This window comes from Medicago sativa, chromosome 4, assembly GCF_051527215.1.
Source record: "Medicago sativa cultivar Bolivia chromosome 4, Bolivia_mono, whole genome shotgun sequence".
In the NCBI taxonomy this organism is placed as follows: Eukaryota; Viridiplantae; Streptophyta; class Magnoliopsida; order Fabales; family Fabaceae; genus Medicago; species Medicago sativa.
Genome location: NC_140752.1, coordinates 71,004,440 through 71,023,249, shown reverse-complemented (window position 1 = coordinate 71,023,249; position 18,810 = coordinate 71,004,440). Strand labels below are relative to the sequence as shown.

Genomic DNA, 18,810 nt, shown 5'->3' with positions numbered 1-18,810 from the left:
TCTTGATATCATATATCGACGGTTTCGCGCTCAAACATGGCCCACAAAGCCAAAACCCTCCAACAAAAACAATCCACGTCATCACACCGAAAAGTGGACCCCCACTGAAAAAGAGCGTGTCGGGTACTTAACCTTCGGTTACGGAAAAGACAATCCCTGCAAACGGCGTCTCTTTTTTTACTTTTGCCTCCATCAAATCATCACCACCACTATACTCCACAGGTCCACACCTCAACAACAACACTGACAGAGTAAACAATTTTACAAATAATAATAACAAAGACAAAGAAAAAGAATGTGAGTGGAATAAGAAGTGAAAGAGAACGTTGCTGTTATCTTCTTCACTCACTTTACTTACCCATTTATTTCATTTTCTCTTATTATTATCTTCACCGTTACCCAAATGTGCGTTACCAAATTAAGATCTGTGTAAAATTTTGCTGTTGTAAAGAAATGGGAAGTGTTTCGTCGGAAGATGTTTCAGAGCGATGTGGTAGTTACAGTCCGAGTGCTGACATCAGCGAATCGGAAAGTTCTAGCAGCTTCTACGGCCGACGTTTCGACGCCGAAGGAGCTTCCAGCTCAGCTAATCTCTCGCCACGTCAGCTCGCCGCTCATTTCAACTTGCCGGCGACGGCGCAGGCTATGCTTCCGGTCATCGGTGGGAAAGATGTTGCTGTTTGGGATCACAAACGTGACTTGGATTTGACCGGTAGAGTGCTCGCTCATTCATGTTATTCTCCTCCGTACAATTGTGGCTTTATGTTTTCTATTCATGAAAATTTGTGAGATTGAAACTGTGAAGTGTGTTAACGGTGTTTTTGTATTTTGCAGAAGTTGAAATGATGAAGGAACGTTTTGCGAAGTTGCTTTTAGGAGAGGATATGTCTGGTGGTGGAAAAGGGGTTTGCACTGCACTTGCAATCTCTAACGCCATCACGAATCTCTCCGGTTAGTTAGTTTTTTTGCGATTTGCGTGTTGGTAACTATGAAGCACGGACACACAGAATGACACATCGACACTGATAATAATTTGAAGTAACGAGTAATTCTATGTAATCAGATGTGTCGGTGTTGTGTCAGTGACGTACACAACAGACACATCTTCAATCAACATTGTCGGTGCTTTTGAGGTTAATAAAGAAATGCATTTTTGTATGTATGATATGTGTTTTTTTTTTTTGTGTGTGTGACTTTGAATTGAAATTGTATTTGCAGCGACTGTGTTTGGTGAATTATGGAGGTTGGAGCCACTAGCACCACAGAAAAAAGCAATGTGGCGTAGGGAAATGGAATGGCTACTTTGCGTGAGTGATTCAATAGTCGAGTTGGTGCCTTCTGTGCAACAATTTCCAGGTGGTGGAACTTATGAAGTAATGGCAACGCGGCCTCGCTCTGATTTGTACATCAATCTTCCTGCATTGAAGAAGCTTGACGGAATGCTGCTAAGTATGTTGGATGGGTTTTGTGATACACAGTTTTGGTATGTTGATAGAGGGATTGTGTTGGGTGATTCTAAGGATTGTGATGATTATGGTAGACCTTCTGTTAGGCAAGAAGAGAAATGGTGGCTTCCTTCTCCAAAGCTTCCACCAAATGGGTTGTGTGAGGATGATAGGAAAAGGTTGCAGCAGTGTAGGGATTGTACAAACCAGATACTTAAGGCTGCCATGGCGATTAATAGTTCTGTTCTTGCTGAAATGGAAATTCCTGCTGCTTATGTTGAATCCTTGCCAAGGGTAATAATGCTTTGCTTTGCATATAGGAAATAAACTGTGTTCATGGTTAATTTTGGGTTGGTACTCTTTATATTTTGTAAAATATGATTACATCGTGTTACAATGGTCCATATTAGACAGACATCAATTCTTTTATGCATGTTTGAGTTGCAAGTACTTGTAATTTTTGCGTATTATGTGGAGTAAAGTGCTGAAATCAGTTTTATCCATGGTTCAAAACTTTAATAAGCTGAAATGGAATTCAAAAATGGTTTAGTATTTGGTAGAATGTTTTGAATTTTTTTCCTTCTAAAATTGGATGAAAACTTAAAATGCCTTTTTGGTTTTACCAATGCAGAATGGTAAAGCTTGTCTTGGGGATATAATATACCGGTACATAACTGCTGGTCAGTTTTCGTCTGAATGTCTTCTTGACTGCCTGGATTTATCATCTGAGCACCACACACAAGATATAGCTAATAGAATTGAGGCTGCTATACATGTATGGAGGTTGAAAGACTATAAGAAACTTAAAAAATCGGGGAAAGCCAGACGGTCTTGGGGTGGAAAGGTAAAGAGCCTTGTTGCTGATGGTGAGAAGAACCACTTTCTTGTCCAACGGGCAGAGACACTACTGCAAAGCTTGAAACGCCGATTTCCTGGGCTTCCTCAAACAGCGCTAGATATGGCCAAGATACAGTATAATAAGGTACATTTTCTCGCTCTTAAAGTTTGGATTAAACTCATAATTTGTTCTATTGATCTGCATCATACATTTCATTTCTAATTGCTAGTAGATTGTGTTGAAGTGATATGCAGTATATTAGGTGCATCGGATCTGGAAATTATTTTTAGTTAGTTTCAATTAGCATTCAAAAGTTTTAGCAAAAGATATAATCCTGGCAACGGTACATAGAACAACTTGTGTGTCCCTTACGCCTGTATTTTGTGAGAGAATTTTTTTTTTTTTTTTTTGCTGAGGTCAAGTGCAGTATGATTTCCTAACATATGAATAGTATTTTCTCAGTTTCATTTTCCGTAATAATGATTGATCATTGTATGTCTGTATGATAAGTTTGTGTAGGCTTCTAGTCTGTATAGTTACAGAGGTTAGGCATCGGGAGAAGGGAACTTAAAATCAAAGAATAAACTCATTTGGAACATTGTTTCCCTTGCAGGATGTAGGGCAGTCTATTCTTGAAAGTTATTCCAGGGTGATGGAGAGCTTAGCCTTTAACATAATGGCCAGAATCGATGATGTCCTTTATGTAGACGATACTATAAAACGATGTGCAGCTGCAGATTCTATCTTGTTCAGCAGGGGAGGTTTTGGTGGTCTGCCTATTCAAAAGCGAATGACTCCCAGCCCCTTCTCAATTCAACACACCCCATATGCCTCTCCTTTTGCTACTCCTTCGTTCTGTTCCTCCTCTCCTGTTAGTGGGAGTCCTTGCAGTCCACGCAGGACACATGATGTAAAGAGGAATGGCAAGGGTAAAGATTCCAAGGCCGGAAAGTTGGCTTCGACTGATTATGAGAAGGTATGGTCATACGCAGGAAACCTCAGCGCAAGAAGAAATTCTGGCGAGGCTCCAGAAAGAGACTGAGTTCTAGAGTTGGCATGTGTTTGGAACGGCGTCCCGTTTTGCAAACTTGCGGCAATGACCCATGTTAACATGAAAGCTTTATTTACCAGCTTCTCTATTTCCACGTCAGGAACACATTGAGACGCACGTTTGGGTGGTAGACTGCCAAACCAAAGAGGCACTTAGTATCTATGATAAATGATCTATTAACTTTAATCTAGAGGGGGCCGTTCATCTTTGGTTATCTAGTCTTTTTGTACCATTCCCTGTATATGAGGGTGTAATTTTTGTATATTCGTAGGCAATATGAGTAGGTTTATGAAGAAAAATTATGCCCTTGGATTATCAATTAAAAATGTCTCCTTTCAAGTATAAATTTTTGGAGGCCACCCACATGGTGTTTTTCTATAAATGCAAATTGCTATGTAGAGTTTTGGACTATACACCCAATTTAAGATTCAGCATTAGCCATGTGCCATTATGTCCTTACTGCCATAGTCAATGACGCCTACACAGGTATGCCTCCAAATTTTAAGTCTCAAAATTTACCATATTTTGATTCAAAAGAAATACATTATGGTTGTACTCTTAAAATAGCTACTAGCAATCTTGTTCAAAAAAATAAATAATAGCTACTAGCAATCAAGCAGTCTCCAATAATAACAACTACGAACATGTCAAGAAAACGATTTGCAATGATGGCTAAAGAGGCTTCTTCAACTACATTGATGTCTATGTAAATAACTTCACAAATAGGGTAATAATAATACTTGGATGAAAAGCTTCGTTTGACCAATACTTGGATAAAGTCAGGGCATGAATAATTCGACTTAAATAATTGCATCTCACTTGGTTTTGTCTTGCTAGATAAAACTTATATATTCTAATTAGTTTTTGATTCACCAAAACTAAGTTGGGATCCAGGGATAACAGGCAGAATGAAAATGCTTGGATGGAAAACAGTATGATTTCCTACTTGTTTGAGCCATTAATAGAAAGAAACAAAATAATGTACCAAGAGAAAATGTAACAAAACAACTTTCATTTTTGCCCTTTTCCTGTTCTCCATTTCCTTTGTGTATTCTATCTTCTTTTTCACTCAATCCCACCGACTCCATTTTTTCTTTGTTTTCTATTCCTCTTAAATTTTTTAATTCCCATAGGTAAAGATGAATGAGTAAAGTTCCTCACTAAGAAGAGTTAACGTTTGCAAATACCAATCTTGGACATGAATTCTAGTATGTTTTGGCAACAGTGAAAGGAAGTTGTACAACGGTTCTTTAACTGTATGTTTGGTTTATGGTAAGCAGGAAAAAAAGTGATTCTAGACACATAAATTGATGTTAACGTATTTAGATGATGTCAATTGAAATTGATTTTGCCTTTAGAATTGATCTTAACTTTTTTGAAAGAGAATTGATATAAACTTGAAGTTTGAATTTTTAACTTTTGACATCAATTGTGATTTTTACACTCATATTTATTGTTTAATTCACTTTTATATAACTCACTTTACATTTAACCTAGTTTTAATTAAATTTAATTTTTGACAATATTAATATTTGTCAAGTAGAATAAAACACGACAATAAGTAGCTCTATGATAGCACGTCGCTCTCTTATACTAAATGCATGTTTGGAAGGACGGCTGTAAATCACATTGCATGTTTGGAAGGACGACTGTAAATCACATTTTGCTTGAAATCACGGTAAAAAACCACTTTAACGCAGAAGCTCCAATTATCAGCTTCTTATAATCACGGCAGATTTACATCGAATAGTGTACATATGTAATTTTGCTTCATCAAACGCCCCTCCAAAGGCACCAAGTAGACCAACATTAACCGCATTATGTTAGAGAAGTAAAAGCATCTCAAGTTGGAGTTAAGTTGCAACTCTTTTAAAGTTTTACTGTGTCATATCAAGTACAACAACTTTCCTCTCTGGTAATGATTGTTTAAGAACGTAAATTTGTAGTATTTCACAACTCAGAAATTACACATCATGATATTCAAAACTTGTTTCATAAAAATACTATTACATGTGACTGTCGGTTAGATTGCTAGACATACTCATGTGGTGATCCTCTTTAAGAAAAGGTTCTTAATTAACTTAAGAACCTTAAGCAAATTTTATTTCTGATAATGTTCAATAAGATCCGTTGACCATAAACAACAATGTCCTCTACTGGTTCTGTCTAGACTGTGGAATTGTCTATGGCATAGCATTCATTGATAAATAATAGTGTCAATATTATTGTAGCATGCTAGGTAACTACATGTCATCTATGATGTAGTAAATATTATTGTTGAAAGTCCACATCAAGGCCAAGCTAGAGACTAGAGAAATAGGACATAAATTCAAAAGAGGACAAAAGTATTTATGATATTTACAATCAACTCAAGTCAATAACTCTTTACTTTCTTTATTTTTCCATCACTAACCTTTAAGCGATAAGGTAGTTGTGCGATCCATGTTTTTCTACCCTTAGTTAGATATTTTGTAGACTGTAATGATCGATTACATAACTTGGACTGATGTTTGTGATATATTATATTGTCATTTTGCCATTGCTTTGATGCAGAGTAGCATGCAAAGAAATTTGGTTTTTTTTTTTTTAAATCGAGCAATTCATTTTAGAATCTACAGTATGTAATACTAATGGTTGATGAACAATTATATATATTTTTTTACGAGTTGATGAGCAAATTATTATTGTGTAAAGTGGATAAAATGAATGTTGATTTGTACCAAAAAAAAAATATTAATGATTTTTTTTTTTTTTGAGTTACAAAGCTAAAGGGCAACAAAGAGGAAAAGAAAAGAAGAAAAAGAAAAATATAGAAAGAAAATACTACAATCCACGGAATCATGTTCCTGCAGAGTCGGCTAAGAGGAGGTATGGTGAGTCTTATAGAGGAGATATGAGAACCATGAAATCCGAGGTAGAGGAAGCATTAGACTTTGTTAAGAAGTCGGTGCAACTATTTCCTTACGAAGGATATGAGCAATAGAAACGATCCAGTCAACGTAAAAAAGATCTTTAATATCTTGAATTAAGGTGACATATTTGTGATATGTGGGAGTTGGCTCCTTGATTGGTTACTAACACAATGGAGAGAATCTGTATAGCAAATAACATCTAGAAAGTTCAGATCTCTTGTCAATTGAAGTCCCTTATAAATATCATGAAGCTCAACAAGAAGAATATCAGGGGCACCCACAATATAACCCGAAAAACTTGAGATCCAAGACTCCAAAGGATGTCGCAACAATCCCCCATAATCAGCTCAGATATGATTACCAAGACTGTCTTGGCAAGACAATTGTCATCCACATTGATAATAGTTCAAGCATGTCCAGAAGAGTTTTATTGAACTCATATATCTTCATGATTGGTGGTCGACGAACTAGTAGAGTAAGAAGTGATAGCGGCAGACAAATTGTAATCTTCCATGAGATGAACATTTGTTTTGTGAAAAAATTATGAAATTAGCTTGATAAAACATAGCTTGTGTTTTACAAATTTTCATTCATTTTTATCAAGCTATGCAACAAATGTTCATTCATTTTTATCAAGCTATGCTTTACAACATTCATTTCCTTTTTCTTCATAAAACAAACACTCAACAAACACAATTAAGATAACCGAATAAAAGAAATGTTTTAGACACAACCAACTAAGACAAAAAAATGTTAAAATTATGTTTTAGAGATGAACGTTTTTATTTTGTTATCTTAGTTGTGTTTGATGAGCATTTGTTTTGTGAAGAAAAAGAAAATGAAGGTTGTAAAACATAGATATGAAAAGAAAATTATGAAATTAACTGGAAAAAAAAGCAAGATATTCTAAAATATAGAATGTTAAAATAGCTCGGGTCTCACTCTAAAAAATTAGTTCATAAAATGAGTATACCCAAACACATATGGTAAGAAGGTGGCATTTAGGGTACACAAATTGTTAAATTTGTGTACCCGTGCACAAACACTCTTTTGACCTTTGATTTATCATTTAAAAATTGAATGGTTAGGGTAATGATAGAAACCTCATTTCACGTGTAGCTATACTTTGACAATGTAGTCTGCAAAAGCTATTTACTCTGAAGTGATTTTTAATTAAAAAAAAGAATTTTTGGGATGCATTTATTTTTTAATAAAACATTTTTTTGTTGATGTGTTTAGGGGGCTGTAACCGCAAAGTTTTGGAAAGATAGGGGGCCAAAAGTGCAATTAAGCCTATAATTAACAAGGTACATTAGCGTCTCAATTGCACTAAGATATGATATTTCAGAATCAAAATAGTTTTTTCAACATTTTTTGTAACTCTTAAATGATTTATATTAATATCTAGTGATCTTAACTCAGTTGGCAAGGACAATGGATGAAAAATATAAGGCTGAGGTTCAAACCTGATCATCACCAAAAAATATTAATATCTAGTGATCTTACAATCATTGGAGCCCAGAACAAATTATATGATACGCCCAATTTTTTTTTTCTTCCAATATCTATACTATTATGTAAATTGATACTAAGTTTTGATGTACCATTTTTTCCTTCACTTTCCCACATCATTTAAACTTTTATTATAATTTCATCATTTTATAAATAAATAATTTAATCTTTTATTAAAAAAACTTAAAACCATATAAATTGAAACATGATATTTGTATAATCATTTTTTAATAATTTTATCTCTCATGTACTCGTCCTTCAAAAAAAAATCTTTCATATACTTGCATTATGTTTTTATTTTCTCTTTCCGTTGTTTTAGTTTTTGTGTCTATGCCTCATCTTTTTTTGTAAATTTACGATTTTAAAAGTTATCATACAAATAGATGTTGAAATAACTAGTTTTATAAAGTATAGTATTATTTGGAACATTGTAGTGTATACACGACACTAGCACATTCATCAATAAAAAGGAAGATGAACACTCGAGAAGTGAAGCAAAGTTGTAGTTGAATTGAAAAAGTTGAAACCAAACTGAATATTTTTAGGAGTAGTTAAGAGTTTGAGACACAGAAAAAGAATAAAATATCTAGTAAAATATATATATCAAGTAGCTAGTAGGTTCACACCTCATTGATCACTTTAACTCGTGTGAGAGTCACGAGAGTAACAAAGAAAAAGAGAGGTGAATCACAAGAGTCACAATGGAGAGTGGTTCAGGTAAGAGAAAAAGTGATGGTGGTGGTGGAAACGCAGTAGAAGTTCTAGATGGTTCTAATATTATGGAGTTAGTTGGAAACAAAGATGTTTTCAGCAACTTTGTGAACCATAAGTTTCAAGAGTTGGATAGAGATAAAGATGGTAAACTCTCTGTGACTGAACTTCAACCTGCTGTTTCTGATATTGGTGCTGCTCTTGGTTTACCTGCTAAAGGCACTAATCCTGATTCTGATCACATCTATTCTGAGGTAATTCACTTCTTAATTATTATTATGCATGCATCTATAACTTGCTTGCTTGATATATACTGTAATATTCTATTTACTTCTTTGCCATAGATTGTTTGAATTTGGCAACAAAGTTTTTTTGTTCTCTAAGAGAACAAAGTTTTAATAATAATTTCAGCTAAATAAGAACCTATGGAACACGGATACAAACACAAACACCACACACGACATGGATACTGATACGTCGACACCATTAATAATTTGAAAAAATCACATAATATAATTATACGTGTTGGTATTGTCTAAGTGTCGGATACAACACGTATCTGACACCCACGCAGTGTCCGTGCTTCATAGTATTAAGAACTCATAGCTAGCATTGCTTAGAGAAATAGTGTCAAACCGACTTAACTAGAAGATAAGGCTACGAATTATCTTTTGACTTTTCTAATACTCTTATCATGTGGTGGTGAAATAAAATACAGTAAATTACTATAATCGGCATTATGATCGATGTCATTACATTCATCATATTATTTGTTCTGGTTCCAATGTTTGTTGTTTTGTTATTGTTATTTATTTATTTGATTTATTTATTATTTTTTCAAAAAGTACTAGTACTATGTCTGTTTGTGGACTGTGGTCCTAGAAGCATCATGATCTATCTTCTATGATAATTACTGATTAGTCCTATTTGTGTGTATTATAAACAATTTGGTCGGTGGTGTGGGTCTACACTTTTTATCCATATCTATTAAAATAGGTTTGATAGCGTGATTTTGCGAAAGTTATACTCATCGTGATTGTGTCAAACTCACTATAAATCAAAACATACACTTAGCGTTCGTTTGGTTTGGTTGCACCGTGAGTTTTCCATGTTTATGGCAAAATCACGGTTATTTTCCAGGTTCAAATAGAACCTTGGTTTCGTAGGGCCTGTTTGGTTTGGCTTCTGAGAAGCAATTCTAGCCCAAAATCAATTTTCTACAGTGCCAAAAGCAATTCTAGCCAAAAACAACGTGTTTGGTTCAGCTTTTCAGAATTGCTTTTATCCTCCAAAAGCAATTCTCCATGAAGCTACAAATCCTAGCTTCTAGCTTTTCTAGAATCAATTCTCCTTGAACAACGTGTATAGGTTTGTATATTTTATTATTACAACATGTTATTTTACTTTATTGCCCTTTATCAATTCTCATTCTTTATCAATTCTCCTTTAGCTATGTCTATTTTAGTAATTATACATTCAAAAGCAATTCTACATAATTGCATCCAAACATAAATCATTTTGTTTAATCAATTCTACATAATTGTATCCAAACATAAATCAATTCTCTCAGAATCAATTATATTCAAAGCTGAACCAAACGGGCACGTAGTTTTCTCAAACATTGTAGTGGAAGCATGGGTGGACGTGCGTTTGGAGCGTCTAACACGCGCTAGTAGCAAAATCGCAATTGATTTTGCTGCTGCTACTTAACTTTTTGTTACCATTTTCTTTTCTCCATATACAAGGAGGAATCTGGGGGAATTTTTTGTTGCTGTTGGTATTATGAACCTCTGATCAGGCTCTAATATATAATGGTGATTGATATGTTCTGTTTAATCTATATTATACTTAGATTAAATCTAATAAGTATTTAGTACTCAGTACTCAGACAAGGCTATGCTAGTAGAAAATTTTGAGTTAGACTTTAGAGTACATAAAGTCAACCTGCTATTATTATTCAACCATAAATTATATGGTCCTGGTTGCTGGCTGCATTCCTAAGGCTATGTTTCTTGCGGGGACAAGCAAATTAAAGGAGATTTTTTGTGTATGGCATTACTTTGTGAAAAAGCAAAATGCTTACCTAACTATGTACCAAATATATAAACGAGCAATAAATATATAAAACATAAGCTACCTTGGTCACCAGATAAAAAATATAGAAGTTGATGCTAATTTTTTTTTTGTTTTATTGAGAAAAATTTAGACTAAGAGAGACACGTCTTATGCACACCAAAATCATAGTAGGTGTGAGCAAAAATGCCAACTCTAATTGATATTCTAAAATCTCTTGATGTCTTAAGATATATTCACAATATATAGTTGAGGGTTGAATGCATTTTTTTAACTTTCTTTTTTATCCCTTTGATAGCTCTTTCTAGAGTTGTGCTGACCAACACTTTTAGGAGAGTGATTACATAACCACCAAATTTAACATACTACGTTTTTGCAAAAAAGAAAATATTTTATTTTCATATGACAAAATCATAAACGACTTATGGTATAGGACACATGGATTATTCAATAAACAATACAATATTCAATACATAAATCAATCAATATATGTGAAACCACACATTAAGTCAATTTGAATGAAATACATACACAGATACATGCATTTGTTGATGTTATACACACATACTGTATTTTTTAATAATTTTTGTTTATTCCTTAGTGCTGATAAGAATCTGTCTCTGTCTTTGATTAGACATTATATTGAACCAATGAGGAAACAAGAAATGACAATTTTATTTTGACAATTAACATATTAACTCTTTAGGTATTGAATGAATTCACACATGGAAAGCAAGAAAAAGTGAGCAAGACTGAGTTCAAAGAGGTTCTCTCAGACATTCTGTTGGGCATGGCTGCTGGTCTCAAACGTGATCCTATTGTGATACTTCGCATTGACGGCGAAGATCTTCTCGAGTTTCTTAGCGGTCCAAGTTATGAACCAGAAATAGTTTCCATATTCTCTCAAATTGAATCACCTCAAAAATCTCTTCACGATCTTATAATTCAAGCTCTCGGCAAACTCAATGTTGATCAAGGGATTCCTCCTACATCCGACTCTTGGGTAGCCAATAGTTCATACTAGAAATAAAGTTGAACTATCGACGAAAATTAGACAGATATAAAATGAAAGTGGTCTCTAATGATTTAGCGCGTCTAACACGACATAGTTTCAATTTTTTTACATGGGAGACCAATTTCATTTTGTCCTGTTTCTAAATTTTTGTGTAGGTAATTCAACTTTAATTTTCTATATCATTAACTTCAAAACATGATAAACTATATAACAATTTTTTTGTGGCTTGATCATTCTTTGTGTAGGTTATCAGCAACATTGTGGAACCAGCACTGCTTTCTGAACATGGGTATGATTTAGATAAACCTGTTTCTCAAGAGATATTTTTGGAGGAATTTAAGAAAGTGGCATTGAGTGTGGCTAATCGTCTTAAGGAGCAACCTGTCATAGTTGCTCATAGTGAAAGCACCTTTGATGGAACTGGTGTTAAGAGACTGTTATCCAACAAGTTTGAATTAGACAAGGTTGGTCTATTTTCATTTTGGATATCAATTACTTGAAATATCTTTCTTGTTCTTAGCTTATTGATATATAATTCACCAATTAATTAATCTATGATGGGATGCAGATATTGAACTCAGCTATAGAGACCTTGCCTAAAGATAAAAATGGAAAAATATCGAAGGATTACCTACGCGTGGCGCTGGACACGGTTGCTCCATCTGCTGCTTTACCTCCATTTGGTGCAATAGAAGAGGTGTGTTGTCTATTCTTCACACTTGTTTCATCATTTTGTTGCTTCATATCATATGTCTAATTGAGACTGAAATTGAATTGAATATTTGTGCATGTATATTTGGTTATGCAGATGGATAAGGTAATTGGTGAAGTGTTTAAGATGGTGAGTGCAGATGATGCAAAGTTGGTGAAAGAAGAAGAGTTCAAGAAAATATTAACTGAAATATTGGGGAGTATTATGTTGCAGTTGGAAGGAAATCCTATAGCAGTTGCTTCAAATTCTGTAGTGCATGAGCCTCTAGGCTCCTCTTCTACACTTCTGCAGCCAACCCCTGCTGAAACAGCATAACTCATCATAGCTGTGTAGATCTAAGTATGTATATGATGATGGATAAAATTAAGAACCAGTGACTATAATAAAATATTTATTTGTGTAAATTATGTATTAGTTCTAGTATAATTTGTCTTTTGAGCAGTCAAATGTGGAAGCTTTGAGGCTAGGGGAGACTCAGTTGCCCAAGTTTGGCTTGTTTATTTGTTGGTGACATGAAAAGAGCAGGTTACTTTATTCTCTTAATTATATAATGGTTACTTTATCAAACCATTGTTATGGATATACTACTAGTAGAATAGAATTTCTAACATTTTATCCAAAGTATGTCATAAGGACTTAAGGAGGAGAATCTCACCACTTTTTGCTAGCAAAGCCACATTTGGTGAGTTAAATGAAATATACGTGATGAAAAAAAGAAGGGCATTGGCCAGAAAATCGAACCTTGTTCCGTAGTTGAGGATGGCCTCCATGTAGCACAAAGCTGGTCCCAACTCCCAAGTGTGCTCATAGTTTATCTCACATGGAACTCTTACAATTTGAGAAAGGAAAATATTAAGACATTTACTAGCAATTATATCTAACAACACTGTAGAATTATATAAAAGAAAAAGCAAAAGTCCTAGTTTGCTTTGTTGACAACATTGAATTTGAGATGTCAATCAAACATTTTTTGTGACAATACTTAAACCGGTAAATATTGAAATTGTTAGATAGGATACTCGTGGTGTATAAGATTCGAGCCGTCAAGTGGTATTTACTACTTCATCTAAAGAAAAAAAGCCGGTATACCTTTTTTAATTTAAATTATTAAGATTGGTTTAGTGGTTAAGGTCTTGTGTAGTATGTGTAATAGTTGTTCGCATCTAAACATATTAAAATAAGAAGTGTAAATAGACAAAAAAAAAAAAATCACACTTTTTTTTTATATTGATTTTTTTTAATCCAACCACATATTATTTTTTAAATATTTATACTTTTATATATATACTAGGTGTTGGTGTAAAATTTTGCCTCTAATATGAGAAAAGAAAGACACGGTAATAATCATTTTGACGCTAGTTTGAAATAATATATATATGTAATTAAAAAAAATTGAATGAATCGATCCAATATAAATTAAACTACATACTACTTTAATCTTTGGATTAGATACTTCCATTTCAAAATGAGTAAATTACACTCCCCTCCCCTCAAAGATGCTTGAATTACACTCCACTCCCCTCTTATATTAAAATATACACTCCCCTCCCATCTTGTTCAAAATATATTAGAAAATATTTCACTCCCCTCCCCTAAGAGAAACATGAATTACATTTCTCTCCCCTCTTATGTTAAAATCTACACTTTACTCCCTCATTATATTTTTTTTTATTTCTAATAATCTAGCAAAATAATAATAATAATCTAACACACTTCGGAAAAAAATAGTATTTCGGGTCTATTTTAATATAATCAAAATTTGAATACATATTGTTTTCTATTTTTTATTCAAAATTTCATTAACATATATTTTTAACCCCAATTAAAAAATATGAAACAACCCAAAATAAAATTAAAATATGTGAAAAATTAATAAAGACAATAAGTTACGGTTATCTTATAGTTGATTTTATGTTCTAAATTATAAAATTAATAGCAAAATATTTAAATTTAATTATCATTGACATTTAAATTATAAAGAAATGAATTTATTTTTCTTAAATGGTGGTTCAAAATTAGTATATATCATAAAAATATGTATTTATGTTAAAATAGATTAAAGTGTAGTTCATATTTATTTATTAAGGGAGGGGGTTGTAATTCAAGCATCTTACAGGGGAGAGAAGTATATATTTTAATTTTCAAGGGAAGGGGGTGTATATTTTAACATAAGAGGGGAGGGAAGTGTAATTCAAGCATCTTTAAGGGGAGGGGAGTGTAATTTACTCTTTCAAAATCGATTCAAACTGAACTGCAAACAAATTTAAATAGTATGCATGAGTCTTAGGTCAATTCTCATTGTCTCCCTTGCAAAAAAAATAAAATATTTAAATTAATTTTGTATAAAACTTTTTTTATTTAGAAAACTGAGTAATTATTATTTGAAAATTAATGTTCTGACTTCAAGATCTTCCTAATAACACATGGAAAGTACGAAATTGACCCCAACGGTAGTTAACTACCGTTTGCCAAACCGGCAGCAGTTAACTACCGCTGCGATCTGTATCATATGAACACAGAAAGTCCAGTGTTTCTGGTTACAGGAACACATGCAAAGCAACTTCAAAATTCAATCCAAAATCACCCAAACCTCATTTGCACGAAAATCATCCTAATTTCTTCAAGCAAATCACAAGTAAGTCATCTTAACCATCAGGGATGTCGTGCAGATGATTGATAATGTTGTGGCCATGAGCGTTGAGATGACTAAAGAGGAGTTGGTGCAGGAGATGATCCGGATTGGCAGTATTGGTCACCCTGCTCTTACGTATCAGAATTCCAGGCAGCGCAAGGGGCACAGGCATCGTAGGCAGCATGGTTGATTCTGATTAGGCTATTTTTTTTTTTGGTACATTTTGACTATGATGATGGTGATGTATTATTATGACATGTTTCGTACCGTTTCGTATTTCTATGACATTTTCGTACGTTTTATATTATTTCTTGCGCTTTATTTTTATCATGTCAAATATTATTTCATACATTTTATATTCATAAATTTGCAATTGGATGAAAAAGAGTGAAAAAATTTGTTTAAAATGGTATGTATAAAACATGTTCAAATGTGGAAAAAAAAAGGGAAGGAGAAAGCTGCTGAAATTTGACCCACAAACGCAGCATCTGCCACTGGCTGTAGCGGTAGTTAACTATCGTTGGCTTCAGCGGCAGTTAACTGCTGCCGGATATGCCAGCGGTAGTTGGAGGTAAATTCGTAACTTCCATGTGTTATTAGGAACTTTTTGATGTCAAAACAACAATTTTCTTATGAATTTTGCTCTCCGCCCAACACTTTTCACTCGCGCCCTGCAACCATTCCGAAAATACCCCTGCGCTAGTTAACTAGCGCAAGTGTAAAAAAAGGGGACTTAAATTTTACACTTGCGTGACTTAAGTCACGCTGCATGAGTTAACTCACGCATAAATTAACACTTACGTGAGTTAACTCACGCAGAAATTAACACTTACGTGAGTTAACTCACGTAGGTATTTAGCATATTCACATAGTAACCATCATCTTCTTCATCTTGTTTTATTTGTTTTTCTTCATCTTCTTCCCTCATATCTATTTAGCAAATATCCACACAAAAGAGAAAGAAAGCAATCAACAAATATTTATCTCAAAAAAGAAAGTCAATAGAGTATTAGAATTGAATTGTCACAAAAAAAGGAGTTGAAATGTTTATTTACTAAATAGTTCTGAAATGTTAAGCATGGGCTTTTACATAGTTACTTTTGGATACCAGAAAGAAAAAATAAATTCATACATTTTCCTTAAAGATACGTATGTGAGCTTGTGGAAATTTTATTTTATTTTTCCAATTTAGAAGTACCTGGAGGCACCTCATGTTTCAGCCCTCCATTCATTGATTGAGCAGTTGGTTCAAGAAGAAGATAAAGAAGATATGAGGGAAGAAGATGAAGAAAAATAAATAAAACAAGATGAAGAAGATGATGGTTACTGAATATGAAAAACAATACATACGTGAGTTAACTCACGTGAGTGTTAATTTCTGCGTGAGTTAACTCACGTAAGTGTTAATTTCTGCGTGAGTTAACTCACGCAGCGTGACTTAAGTCACGCAAGTGTAAAATTTAAGTCCCATTTTTTTACACTTGCGCTAGTTAACTGGCGCAGGGGTATTTTTGGAATGGCTGCAGGGCGCGAGTGAAAAGTGTTGGGCGGAGAGCAAAATTCTTTTCTTATTATTGTGAAGCCCAACAGGCCCCCAAAAACAAATTTTCAAGCCCAGTCAGTTTTATTGAACAAATAAAAAAAAAGTTGACTCTTAAACCCTGAAACACTTTTCGTTCCGACATAAGCAGCGTCTTGAGCGGAGAAACAAGGCAGAAGAAGAAGATGATTATTCCCGTTCGTTGTTTCACTTGTGGAAAGGTTTCTACTCTATTCCTTCTTCTTCTTCTTCTTCTTCTTTTCTCTGCATTTTATTATTCATTCATAATTGTTAAACGCTTTTCAAATTTAGGGTTTTGATTTATTTATGCTTAATTCGTTTTATTTTCTCCCAATTAGGTCATTGGAAACAAATGGGACTCTTATCTGGACTTTCTTCAAGCCGATTACACTGAAGGGTCAGTGCCTTAATCCTTTCTCTTTTCTTCTTATTTCTGCATGTAGGGTTTTTCCCTTTTTTTTTATTAATCAAAATATTCAAAAAAAAATTCTTGTTTATTTAACAGAATTTTTTTCTTGATAACCCTAATACTTGTTTATTTTCGTAATAGTTTTTTCTTCCTAAGAAAAGAATCATGCTAATTGGAAATTTTTCTTAAAACCTTAGGGTTACCAAGTTTTTGTGTGGTGATTATATTAAAGACATAACCACTTGATATTTTACCTTAAAATTTTACTTTGTGTAATAGATATTGTGGAATAGAGGAGCATGGTAACCTGTAAATTGTAGTTTTTAATTTTGTAGCACTGACACTTATAATCGAAGGCGTGTTTGATGTTGACAGTGACACATGTGATTGCATTCAATTATGTTATTTTCTTAAATTACTGTTGTTTAATTGGTTAGGGTTGGTTGTGGTTACACCTCAAAAGTTTTGAGGTGTTGAGTGGGTTAGGGAGTGGAGAGAAAATGCGGAAAGGTTTTTGGCTTATTTGGCACGCAACAATTTGGGTGCTTTGGAAATATAGAAATGATCAAATTTTTAATGACAAGGTGGCGGTTGATCTAGAAATTTTTTGGATTACTAAAATAAACAATGATTAAATTTATGTCTTGGAGATGGAGTCTTAACCTTGTTTGTATTATGAATGGTGCTAGAATAAAACGAATTGCTTCAATAGGCGGTGGTGGGTGGTTGTGTTGGAGCATTGTATTAGACTTAGAGGACCTGCTGTTTGCTTTCTGCTGTAGCATTTTTGAGATGGTTGGGTGATCTATTGGTGTTTTGTCGCATTGTTAATAGGCAGTGGTTGCTTGTTTTCTAGTCCTGAAATTTGTGTGCGGTCCTTTTTAATGGCCTTTTGTTTTAGCTAGCTGTCTGTTGTGTGTAAACTTGGACAGGGGTTGTTTTTATTGGCTTCTTATTACTTCCTTTTGGGGATGGGTTTTTGTCTATGCGTTTAGGTGTTGCCTTGTTGTGGTTGGGCTGTTTTGTTTGATCCTAATTGTGTATTCGGTTTCCAGCTCTCTTGCACGTCTTTTACATGTAGATGCTAGTTGCGATAAACTTTAGCCGTTTCAAAAAATAAACTATTGGTGTATCAGCGTCAATGCTGGGTCTGGTGTCCGTGTATGTGTCAGTGTTTCGTAGGTTTTTAAACTAGTTGAGAGGGTAAATAAGTGTGATTGCAGAGCGGGTGCAGTTATTAAGCAATAGTCATAAATTAACAATTTTATCGCATCTGGCACAACTTTTTTTATAAATGATCGTAATATTTATTTACCCTGACTGCGTCCCTTAAATATACTATATCTCTTTGCAGCATTTCAAAATTTATCTCCTGGCAAATATTAGTTTAAATTTCGTAGTATTATCATAATGGTGTATGGATTGCAGAGATGCACTGGATGCGTTGGGTCTGGTTCGGTATTGTTGCAGGCGCATGCTTATGACCCATGTTGATCTCATTGAGAAACTATTGAACTATAACAGTAAGTTTTGATCCCTATATTATTCTGTGTTGTCAATTTTCTAATGTCATTGGGCATGTATTGATCATACATTTGCTTGCAGCTATGGAGAAGGCTGAAGCCAGTTAGGAACTACTGATTACCAAGATATGTCGGTTACGTTGCATGTCCCTGTCCTTTAAATAGTTTTCCAAGCAGTTATAGCTAGTAAAGTTAGGAGGTATTTGTGGTTATCAGGAGGCAACTGTAAGATGCAGCTTATGTTAAGTACTTTTTAAACTTTAGTATGTGTGATGCAAAGCTGTGTGTTATTGAATGATATGTAAGACTAATTTGTAGAAGACTGACAGCTTTTCTATGAAAATGGGATTATCATGAATGTCATAATTGATACTGATGCTTGTTGTGTGTGCGCGTGTTTGTGTGGTTAAAAAATT

The 18,810-nt window shown here is 34.0% G+C and overlaps 3 protein-coding genes across 4 annotated transcripts; all 3 read left to right on the top strand.

Moving 5' to 3' along the window:
- Window positions 1-297: 297 nt before the first annotated feature.
- Window positions 298-3,745, top strand: ROPGEF1 (rho guanyl-nucleotide exchange factor 1). The gene is made up of 5 exons (XM_085702938.1): window positions 298-712; window positions 835-951; window positions 1,219-1,739; window positions 2,077-2,427; window positions 2,897-3,745. The coding sequence occupies exons 1-5, from the start codon at window positions 454-456 to the stop codon at window positions 3,323-3,325; spliced, it is 1,677 nt and encodes a 558-aa protein (XP_085559064.1). The 5' UTR covers window positions 298-453; the 3' UTR covers window positions 3,326-3,745.
- A 4,642-nt stretch (window positions 3,746-8,387) lies between these two features.
- Window positions 8,388-12,836, top strand: LOC146931446 (uncharacterized). 2 transcript variants are annotated; one of them, XM_085702935.1, is made up of 5 exons: window positions 8,388-8,723; window positions 11,249-11,545; window positions 11,803-12,021; window positions 12,126-12,254; window positions 12,366-12,836. In XM_085702935.1, the coding sequence occupies exons 1-5, from the start codon at window positions 8,460-8,462 to the stop codon at window positions 12,582-12,584; spliced, it is 1,128 nt and encodes a 375-aa protein (XP_085559061.1). In that variant the 5' UTR covers window positions 8,388-8,459; the 3' UTR covers window positions 12,585-12,836. The 2 variants fall into 2 exon arrangements, with proteins under 2 accessions (XP_085559061.1, XP_085559062.1); XM_085702936.1 differs by lacking the exon at window positions 8,388-8,723 and adding an exon at window positions 9,484-9,837.
- Window positions 12,837-16,524: 3,688 nt separating this feature from the next.
- Window positions 16,525-18,760, top strand: LOC146931445 (DNA-directed RNA polymerase subunit 10-like protein). The gene is made up of 4 exons (XM_085702934.1): window positions 16,525-16,662; window positions 16,801-16,859; window positions 18,300-18,394; window positions 18,477-18,760. Exons 1-4 carry the CDS (start codon window positions 16,627-16,629, stop codon window positions 18,500-18,502), a joined length of 216 nt encoding a protein of 71 aa, XP_085559060.1. The 5' UTR covers window positions 16,525-16,626; the 3' UTR covers window positions 18,503-18,760.
- The last annotated feature ends 50 nt before the right edge of the window (window positions 18,761-18,810 follow it).